The 10824-nt window shown below is 41.5% G+C and overlaps 1 protein-coding gene across 1 annotated transcript; it reads left to right on the forward strand.

The window, feature by feature from the left end:
* Positions 1-1657: 1657 nt before the first annotated feature.
* On the forward strand, positions 1658-9125 carry TM4SF1 (transmembrane 4 L six family member 1). Its single transcript, XM_061194578.1, has 5 exons — positions 1658-1999; positions 3522-3611; positions 3701-3846; positions 6239-6419; positions 8255-9125. The coding sequence occupies exons 1-5, from the start codon at positions 1823-1825 to the stop codon at positions 8267-8269; spliced, it is 609 nt and encodes a 202-aa protein (XP_061050561.1). The 5' UTR covers positions 1658-1822; the 3' UTR covers positions 8270-9125.
* Positions 9126-10824: the final 1699 nt, after the last annotated feature.

Below are 10824 nucleotides of genomic sequence, written 5' to 3' on the forward strand. Positions count from 1 at the left end.
TGTACGTGACTTTCCTGATCCTCAAAGCTGGCAGAGAGCAGAGTTGGGCTGTCACCTCAGACTCTCTCTTTCCAAGCCCCTCCCTCTCTTCTCCCTGCTCCACTGACAGTAGGGGTGGGGTAGAGAAGGAGGAAGGGGATTTAAGCACTTGGAGGCAAAGTCATCAAAGGGTCTCTCTCCCCCTTTCTGACCTCTATCTATGGGCTAGGTCCTCAGAGGTGAGGGTTAGAATGACGATGCCTCAACAGAGGACCCAGTCATTCACCTGCACTGCCACCCCAGACCCTGACACCAGTGGAATCCCGTTTCCAGTAGGACTTAAAGCCAGGACAGAGGGCACACGTGCCTGGTTTTTGGATGCATGGTGGTGATGGATTAATGTTCTTGTGAAGACCTGCCTCCTTATAACTGAGCAGGTGGGTGGTTTCAGGCTTCCCTGTCTGCACTCAGTTTTCCATCCATCTATTTCTTAGGCCAGTCTGGATACACATCCTTCTTAGTACACTCAGGCCATATGCTTCCTCTTGGGTCCTTTTCCCAGTCTGGATCCCACATCATTAACCCCAGCTGGCTGCTCAGTTTTGGTATGTGTCCTGCCCTCTAGATTTGATCCGAATCCTTCAGACTCTGGCCTCAGCCTGAGCTTCTAGATTCACCAGTGGGGCTCACCTTCCTCTTTTGAACTAACAACTCCTTAGCAAAAAAGAGACCTTTTGCCTCTATTTTGTACTCACCATTTTGTCCTGGTGATGGGGTCCCTCCAGCCCTCCTGGCCTCACCTGGCCACTCAGTCCTCCCCCCACCCAGCTGGCCGGTGCCACCTGCTATTCAAGGGCTAAAATTATTCAGAATCTGACCCCTCCTTCTGCAAGATAACCATACCAGAAAGTTAGTCTAACAGCCTTTCTCTGCCTTGCCTTCTGAGCCTGCAACAGACCTGACTGGTAGACTATACCAGAAAGTTAGTCTAACAGCCTTTCTCTGCCTCGCCTTCTGAGCCTGCACCTCCCTTGGACCTTCCTGGCAACCCTTTGCCTGACAGCAGTACCCAGGAATAAAAAGGTGCCTGAGCCCTTTGTGTTGACTAATGCCACCTTTGTTTCGGTGCCAGATTTGTTTTGGAGGCAGATGTCCGGGAAGGCTGGACAGTAGGCGCAGTCCTGCCGAGCACGCCAGAGGCAGAGGAAAGAAGGCAGCTCTGTAATTTTCCCAAAAGCTTCCTTAAATCCGTGGGTGATGGCTTGGACACCTTGCCTTTAACAGACAAGGAAACGAGCTCAGGAGACTTGCCCCAGGTCTTGGATTAAATCAGTGCAGAGGTGAAAGTGAACACAGAGCCCTCAGACTGGAAGCTGTCCAGACAGCTGCATGGAACAAAATCACAGCCTCAACCAGAGCTGTCATGCTGTGGACGCTTGGCACTTACTGGAAAGTTATATTAGACTTTCCTGTGGATTTTTTTTTATCCTGCGAAGGAGTTACACAGTGAATTCCTTGTGGAGGATTAATCATCTTCTCTCTTGCCTATGACTGAGGCTGTTTCTCAAGTCCTGCCCCTGGTTTCGCTTAGCCCAAGGATTTCATTTGAAGGGCGGGACATTCCCCCACCTCCCCCCAACCCCAACCGGAGCCTGCAATCAGGACCAATGAAAGCCAAGGACCTCATCCACCCGGTGACTTAGAACTCAGAGTATTTAAGAGGTTGCAGGAATGGGCTGAGAATGGCTTTTGCTTTCTCCGCAGACGGGCACGCTCTCCTCTGATTTGGGCCATCACCGAGCCAAGCCGCAGAGAGAAGGGGGAAAAAATAAACTCCGCCACTATGTGCTACGGGAAATGCGCGCGATGCATCGGACATTCTCTGGTGTGGCTCGCCATCCTCTGCATTGTAGCTAATATTTTGCTGTACTTTCCCAATGGGGAAACAAAGTACGCTTCTGAAGACCATCTTAGCCACTTTGTGTGGTTCTTCTCTGGCATCATAGGAGGAGGTTTGCTGGTAAGTCATTCAGAATCATTCCAGCCTTAAAAAATTCTTTCTCGTCAGATGAGATGTTTTCATAGAAAGTTTTCTATGAGGTATGTTTCCAAATCCAGGATTTTTGTTCATTCTTCTTTTGAAAGCAGATTATACGAAAGTTGAGATAGGTATAGTGTATTGATTTTATTAGATGTTGTTTTACAAAATCCCCATTCAACGAAAAGTGAACTACTTTTTTGCTAAACTCTGTTACTCTACAGCTAGAAACAGATACTAGCTTTTAAATCCGATTTGAAAAACTGTAGTTTCTAGTCCTGGAGCACCAGTCATTTAACCTTTGCTCTGGGGAGCTGGGAGAAGTCCACTGGTTCTCTGTCTAAATCAACAGAGTTTTGGATCCAAATTCTCTGCTGTTTATTCTCAGGCATCAGTGACAGAGAAAAATATTGAATTGTGAGTGCATTGCTATTGGGAAAGGACTATAAATTTTCTCCTTTATGTAAGCCTGGGGTGTGGTGTTTAGGAAAAATCCTTCAGTTAGCAACAAATCAGTGTCTGAAGGTAATAGTGGAATGTGTTGTTTGTTCCAAGGTTTGTTTTGAAGTGAAGTGAGAGGAATTTGCCTGCCAACCTGGGAGCTGAAAGTATTAGCTTCAACTACAGCATGGAAATAATGTGGACAAACTTGAGTTTGCCACTTTGAAATGCTGGGATTGAGAATTTTGAAGAGAAGTTTTATGGAATTGCTAATACCATACAGAATATTTTTCTTAGTCAAGTAAAGGATACTTAGACTTAATACACTAACTATGGTTGGCAAATCTGCTTTGAATTTAAGCATTACCATCATGTTAACATAATCATTTGTCTTTTCTTTCCCCACTAGTTCTCAGGTCTGTTTTTGTTTTGTTTTGTTTTATTTTTTGAGGTACAGTTAATTTCGTAATCATTTGTCTTTAAGACAACACCTTGCTTGTTTAAACTTCTTTTGATCTTGAACTCAAAGTATTTCAAACTTATGTTCTTTTATGAGCTTTATTGTGAAGCTACAACCATATGCAATTGTGTCTTCAAAGAAGCACTTCACCTCTATTATACAGAGCTTTCATCTCTCTTGTTTATAAAAAAGTTTGTTATTCTGTTGAAGATTTGTTGTTATCTTCTATGCTTTTCAAGGGAAAACAAACAAACAAACAGACTTAAAAGACAGGGTTTAATAGTTTCCGAACAGAGTTTGCCTCTGGAACTATGTTATGAACTCTTATGGATTAACACATTTATAGGTAATTATTTTACCCCTCCCATGCTAGACCCTGACCCTACCTAATGTGATACGTTACATGAAAACAAAGGGATATTAGACTTTAGAGGGTTTTTTTTTCTCCTCAGAGTTTACATTCTTTGAGATATTTTGTCAACCTAACCCAAAGACATTCAACAGTGTCAGAAAGAAAAATATTTTACCAAAAGATGCTGAGCCTGACTGACCCTATGGACCTGGGGAAAGACAATGACTTTAATTTGCGTGTTTTCTAAACAGATGCTCCTGCCAGCATTCATCTTCATGGGGCTGGAACAGGACGACTGCTGCGGCTGCGGCGGCCACGAAAACTGCGGCAAAAGATGCGCGGTAGGTTTTCCTGCGCCGGTGGGGAAGTGGTCCCTAAGAGGTAGCTGCGACGCTCTGTGCCTCACTTCTGGTGATTCTCCTTCCCCTAGATGTTTTCTTCTGTACTGGCCGCTCTCATCGGAATTGCAGGATCTGGCTACTGCGTCATTGTGGCAGCACTGGGCTTAGCGGAAGGACCAAGATGTCTTGATGCCAGTGGCCAATGGAACTACACCTTTGCCAACACAGAGGGAGGGTAAGTGATTGACCCCCATCAGGTCGCACGTTCTTATCCACCACGTGTGTATAGTGGTAAACCCATCAAACTAAAAAAGCATCAACCATTCATTCATCCATCCTCTCAACCAGGTTTATTCTCACTAACTCAGGCACAATTTAGGCAAGGGGTATCGGAGGATGAATGCCCAGTCCCTGACCCAGAGAAGCTTTTTAACGGATTCACTGACTCAGTCCTTGTGATAACGGTATGAGGTGACTTCCACTATTGCTTCCATTTTACAGATGAGGAAATGGAGGCACAGAGAGATGAAGTAACGTATCCAAAGTCACATTGCTAAGACATGGCAGTCATGAATTGAACCCAGGCAGCCTAGCTGTGAAGTTTGTGCTTATACAGTGTGTATACTATGCCAGAGCAATTGGCTAATTTTACTATTTTCTAAGAAAATATTATGGGATCCTTACATAATATGGATGAAAACCATATGAATTTAACCAAAGCCCAGGGTCAATCATACTACCCCCCCCAAGACACACACACACACTCACATATAACGTAATAACTGTGTATAACACACCCTTTATTTAAAGTGATCAGGCTGTATAAGACAGATCTTATTCGTGACTTTAACATCAGGAAAATTAAGTGGCTCCATTGTTTTATGTTGATACTTATTTCTTATCCATTATTGAGAAAAGAACAGAAATAGCTGATAGAAACTGATGTACATAATGATAAATGAATGACATTCTGTTTTGAATTTTGAAAGGTTTAGTAATGAGATTCACGAGTGAAAATAATAAGAATAATGAATTTGAATTGCCCTTATATTTTCAAGAATGTTTGTCTCCCATGAATTTTGTAGCATATAATGAAGTCATCAGATCATGAATATGGAATTAGATAGACCTGGGTTCAATCTCAGCTCTGCATTTACTGTCTCAGTAACCTGGAAAAGGTGAACTGAGCTCTCTGTACCTCAGTTATTTCATCTGTAAAATAAAGCCAATGGCAGTTGTCTGGAGGATTAATAAGATACTGTGTATAAAATATTTGTCACAGAAGCTGACACAGCATGAGCACTGCCATTCTTAGCTGTTAATATTATCTACTCGCTTTCAACAGGTACAGCCCAATGGTAGCTTCTGAAGGAAAATCAGTACTCACAGGAGTTTGAAAGTTTGGTGTTCAAAATTGTTATTGATCATGATTTTTCAGCTCATACTTTTCATGCTTTGTTCTGAACATACTGAATGTACCAGGACAAATTGGTTACACACGTATACAAAAACATATGATCTACTGCACAAACCCACCTCTAAAAAACGTTATGATTAATCCAAGGAGAGGTGAGAGTATCACTAAACTTTTTTATAGCTGATTATTTTATAGCCCCTCTCGTGATCCACCCCAGCTTCTGCAAGAAACCTCCTGCTTCTGTGTTATTCCTCATTTCAACTTGTCCAGAGATTTCAATATGGGGAATAACAAGCCAGTGATTAGTTGCTCAATAGCCAAGTGGAGGCAAAGAATTTTTTTTATATTGTGTTCTGAAATTATGGATTTTTGTTCCACTTTATATGCAGAAAGACAGGGCCAGAAGAACAAAATTTTTTTGTATGTCATCAACAAATTGAATTTCTGATTGGCTCAATGAACCATTCCAAAGCGAGGTCTCTAATTTGCAGCCCTTTTGTTCTGTTGTGGTAGGAAGAAGTGATAAGGAAAGAATTATACCAGATCTCTTAGTGGAATTAAGTCAATCTTAGATTTTCCCATGTGATTGAATCCTATTTCATCAAGAATATATATATTCAGATAATGATCCCAGTATGGTTTGCTAACATTTTACAGTGACTTCGGATTGTTATTCATCATTCGATGACTTTTCCAATGTGTTGAGTACTTACTATGTGCCAGATACCGGCTTGGGAATTGGATATACAATGATGAATAGGTCTGGTTCCTACCTTCGTGGAGCTCAGACTTGTGGGCTAGATGCATAAGCAACTCTTCTCCCTGGCCTAAGTTAGGTATCCTTCCTCTATGGCCCTTTTACCCTTGGTTTACCTGATCAGTGTACTGGTTACACTGAGATTAGCTATTGTTTCTTCTCTTAAGCGATGCTTTTCCAGGACAGAACCCAGGCCATTATATCCCCAGCTCTGTCTCGATGTCTAACCGACACCGAGTGTTCCATAATCTTTGTTGAATTTTTTGTTTATTATACAGCAACCAGATCTGGGCTAAATTCCTCATTTTGTGGAATGACTTGGATTGGAAGAATCTGATATAGGGCATTGAATAAATCTATTGATGAATGAAAAAAACACCACACAAAAAGTATGCTCATGAGACATCCCACTGGGTGTGGCCATATGTCAGAAGGTTCTCTTTTTATCCGCAGTTACCTTCTGGATAGCTCCACGTGGTCCCAGTGCATTGAACCCAAGCATGCAGTGGAATGGAATGTCTCTCTGTTTTCTATCCTCTTGGCACTTGGTGGAATTGAATTCATCTTGTGTCTCTTTCAAATAATAAACGGAGTGCTTGGAGGCATCTGTGGTTATTGCTGCTCTCGCCAACAGGTAAGAACCTGTGTAAAAATGCACCATTGTTTTCATCCTAGAGAAAAAAGCCAAAGTCAAACCCTGCTCCACCTACCAGTGTTTATTCCATTTTTTGTGGCATAGCATTGACAGCATTCAGTTTTGCTCTCAATAGGAAGCTTCCTTGAGTGTCACAGTCACTGGGTTATCTTGGTTTTCTGTAGCTGGCCCTGAGTATATAAAACAATGTCACCCATAGACAGAGTGCCCCTTCAGGATCTAACCCACTGCCCCTGCTCTGGTTGCAGAGACACAAAAGAAATGTCCTTTCATTGCTTGCTCTCACATTCCCAACTAGTATACACAAGTAACAGCGATCATCCATTGCCCTAAGCATTGTGCTAAACCCCTATTCCAGAAAAGCCTATGATGCAGAGATTGAGCAACATTTCTAAGATCACCTAGTAAGGAAGTAACAGGCTTCAAACCCTGGGTCATTTTATGCCACAGCTTCTGCTCTTAACCTGTATGCAGCACTTGCTGTTCTGTTGGGTTTTCTACAGTTCCTTCCTTATAAGGAGTCACAATAATGCCCAAACAGCTAAGCCTAGAGAATCACTACTGGCCTTTGAATAGCAGCTCATTAAAAGCCTTTCACTGTGAAAGAAAACCAGGAAGCACTTGTTTCCTGGGGATATGATTTTGAGGAGAAATACGCATTTGTTAGTAAGGAAAGTTTTTGTTTCTGTATTTTCCTAAAAAACATATATTACTGAATTGATGGAAGTCCAGCTTTGGTCCAATTTTTCTTTCTTTCTTTTTTTTTTTAATGTCTTATTCTGTAAAGCAGGATTAGATAAACAAAAACTTACTTAATTTGTATTTTCCTAACCATTCACTTCTCTGGTTCAAGGTCTCCTAACTTTCTTTGAAAGTAAGACAAAACCTAATGAAAATGAAAAGCCCATTGCTACCACGAAAAACTTTGCTGAACATAGATGGAAACTTTCTACGATTTTTGAGGGGAAGTTAAAATAAAATTCTAGATTTCCTTATCAGGCAAATAAAGCAAGACTAATAATTGCCTTGGGAGCCTGCCAAATTTCCAAGAAAACAGCAGAGTGGAAAGCCTTCAATTTGGAGTCGTTTCCAGGCAATATGGTTGGGGGGAGGCAAAGAATGCTCTTGGGATTACTATAAAATAACCTATTTTTAGCCTTGAATTTCCTACAAGGCAGAGTTTAAATTAGGTGAGAACCCACTGGACTTCAGCGCCGGTGCATTTGGGGGACGGGCATAAGTGTCAACGACCAAAATTGCTGTAGTGGTTCGGCAGAAAGTCACTCTCCTCTGAGCGGGGGGAGCCAAGAGTCCCACTGGGTTTCCCATCTGAGTCACTGTAGAGAGGCTTCTTCCCAGACACTGCGGGTCAGATCTGTTATGTTTGTTTGTAGACAAAAGACAGTTTCAAAGAGCAAGGTTTTTAATGTAGATGAGTCAAATCTGTAACTCTGTAGCATTTAATTCAAAAGTTGCCTGCCTTGAGCCCCCATCAGTGTGAAACTCCCAAGGCATTATCTCTTAAATCCCTGAGATTAAAAACCCACCCCAAGCATATTCAAAGCCAGCCAAGCATCGTAAACTGCAGTTTCTATGGCCTCTCTCTGCAGCTTTTACTGGGGAAGGACAACAGTCTGGTTTGTTTAGGAAACATTTTGTGAGCATTGTCAAAGCTCTCAGTGTTGTTGACCCAACCTCTACTGAAGCTGAGATCAGTCTGCTTTATGTTTGCTTAAAACAGGAATTTAAAGCACTGAAATGTCATCCTTGTTTCGCCTGATCAGAACCTGATGCTTATTTCATTTTCTTTACAGCAATATGATTGCTAGAAGAACCACCCCAAGATAAAACTACAATCTTCCTCAATGTCACTGTAATTTATATAATTTACTTGTAATAATTTGTAAAACTTTGTACTAGTGTATCATACAGCACATGTTCTACTTTTATAAGTGTGTATAAAGACTGGCATCTTCACGGGATGTCAGTGTTTGAACTTAGCAGAGAAATTCTTTTTTTTTTTCGGAATGAGAAAATAAACCACACTCTGGAGGTAATTTACAAACTGAGTGACAGTTCTCAGCCTACCTGAGATAAACTCTGGCTGAGGTCATGTTTTTGAGAAACATTACAAGGATAAATATCACATTTTGATTACGACTGTAAATATTTATATGTGCACGTGTTTATGAAATGAAAGGTTTCTAGTTGCTTTTTTTAAGACCATTAAGGAGAAAATCCAACAATCTGAAAAGATGTATTTTTTCACTGTTTATATGGTGTTTCCCATTTGCATGCCTGCAAATCTCTAACAAGGGGCCTTTTGAATTGAGTCGTGTTATAAAAGAGACAGATACTTCCCTGGCGTGGGAGGACAGGTTGAGAATGCGCGAAGCCACATGAATGAGTCAAAATACACATGCAGCGAGTTGTCGCAAGGACTACCAGATCCTGAATTTTCCTAACACGTGGAAAGCTTTTCGTCCTTCAAAGACAAGACTGAGGATCATGGATTTAAAAAGACAAAGGCCTGGATAATTGGATAAGAAGAAAGATGGGGAACGGAATAAAGCAGTTGATCATCATCATGGGAACATAGGGGAGGGAGGGCGGGAGGACCATGAGGAAATACCACCCCCCCCAAATTTGCTTGTTTAAATACAACAAATAAAGTATTCACTACCATTTTGTTGTCTAGTTTCATCATCCTTTGTTTCAAGTTCCTCCTTTTTTCTTCCTATTTTTTTTTTTTTTTTCCAGTCTGCAGGTTGTACGGTCTCCATTGCTAGGGGTTTTGTGTCTTCTGGTTTCTTTCTCCCACTTTCTCTAATTCATCTTCTCCCTCCTCTTCCACCTTCCTCTGCTATCCTTGCATTTGGGCCATCATCCTAGTTAGGCAACCTTCCTTTCCACTGGGTGCTCCACACATCCAGCTCCTGAGGAATGTAACAGACATTTTCTCTCGAGATCTTACATCTGTTGTATCGTTAGGCTCTCTCCAGTGACAGGATCCCTTGTCCTATTGGGAATTGTCTTCAGAAATTGTCAGCTTTTGGTGTTTATTGGCCTATGCAACAGACAAGCTAGTGAATAAAGAAGCTTCACTGGCTGTTAGACAGCAGAACTCCTCCCGAGAGCCAGGTCTCCTGCCAGAAGGGTTCTAATCTTTCTTGTGCCTCTGTCTTTCTGGCAGTCTGGTGAAGCTTATGGACTCCTTTGAAGAATACTGTTTAAAATGCATAAAACAAAGACAGAGGATGACAAAGTAAACCCAGATATCTGACTATTTTATCAAAATATTTTTTAAAATTATAAGATAGTTGTCTTGATAGGCAGCTCCATCACACCAACATCTGTAGACTGGAAAACAATGATCACGTGTGATCTAGCAGTGGGCCAAGGAGGGGAGAGTCTAAGAACCACTGTACTTTTGAAATATGATTCCAATTGAATGATATTTTGAGATACATGCAACAATTTTAATGTGATATTGAAAAGATGTGTAATTTTGTATTGTTCAAAGGACAATCAGTGTTGCTGATACTGCTGTGATTTGTTGCACGCAGTCACAATAAAGGGAATACTAAATTTTCATTAGACGTTAATAAAAACAGTGACAAATTTTTTTCCCATCCAAGTTTAACACCTCCTCCCACCACAGATATCTATCCATGGGCCTCTTAGGAGTTCTTAGACACCAGGTTAAGAAACCTGCATCCAAAAAAGAGGCATAATGATCAGTCATAAGCACTTTTCCCTCCTAAATCTATCCTCAAAGGAAATGGAAATAATGATTATTAACCATGATAGTAATAATAGCAACTCAACTATTGAGTTCTGTGTCAATTACTGTACTTCGTTTCTACACACATTATTTTACTGAAATCTCTCAACAGCCCTAGTAGGGGATACTTGTCTCCATTGTATAGAGTCTAAGACCAGAAAGGTTAAGTAGTCTACCCAAGGCCACATCTTTAGCAAGTGAAAAAACTATGCTTAAATCCAGGTCAGTCTAACATGAAAACCCACTTCTTTCCTTGGCCCCTTCCACCTCCTCTGCTGCCCCTGCCCAGGTGCTGGAGTCTTGTCTCCTCCAACACTGGAACTCAGACTCTCCGCCCACCAAAGAGGGCTTTGACAGACCCCTGTGACCTCAGTCATCCCCATCAGAGCCCAAATTTGAGTGACTCAGAGTTTCCTCTAGTTTGTAAATCCTTTCACGTAGACATTGCCATTGTCCAGAGGAAATAGCTTACACAAGTTCCCGTCTACCCTAGTTTATTTCTATTCATAGCTCACACTCTGGGTCTGTAATATTCTAAACCCCTCAATTCAGCTGGAAATTCCCTCAGGGATTGTACCAAAACAGCTTATTATCACCTGG

Source organism: Eubalaena glacialis, chromosome 6 (genome assembly GCF_028564815.1).
Source record: "Eubalaena glacialis isolate mEubGla1 chromosome 6, mEubGla1.1.hap2.+ XY, whole genome shotgun sequence".
In the NCBI taxonomy this organism is placed as follows: Eukaryota; Metazoa; Chordata; class Mammalia; order Artiodactyla; family Balaenidae; genus Eubalaena; species Eubalaena glacialis.

What these genes read in the sequence shown, in the direction of transcription:
- TM4SF1 (XM_061194578.1), top strand. Translation starts at nt 1,823, where the DNA reads ATGTGCTACGGGAAATGCGCGCGATGCATCGGACATTCTCTGGTGTGG. An exon ending in ACTGCGGCAAAAGATGCGCG is followed by an intron (nt 3,612 to 3,700) that starts GTAGGTTTTCCT and finishes TCCTTCCCCTAG; the next exon opens with ATGTTTTCTTCTGTACTGGC. An exon ending in TTTGCCAACACAGAGGGAGG is followed by an intron (nt 3,847 to 6,238) that starts GTAAGTGATTGA and finishes TTTTATCCGCAG; the next exon opens with TTACCTTCTGGATAGCTCCA.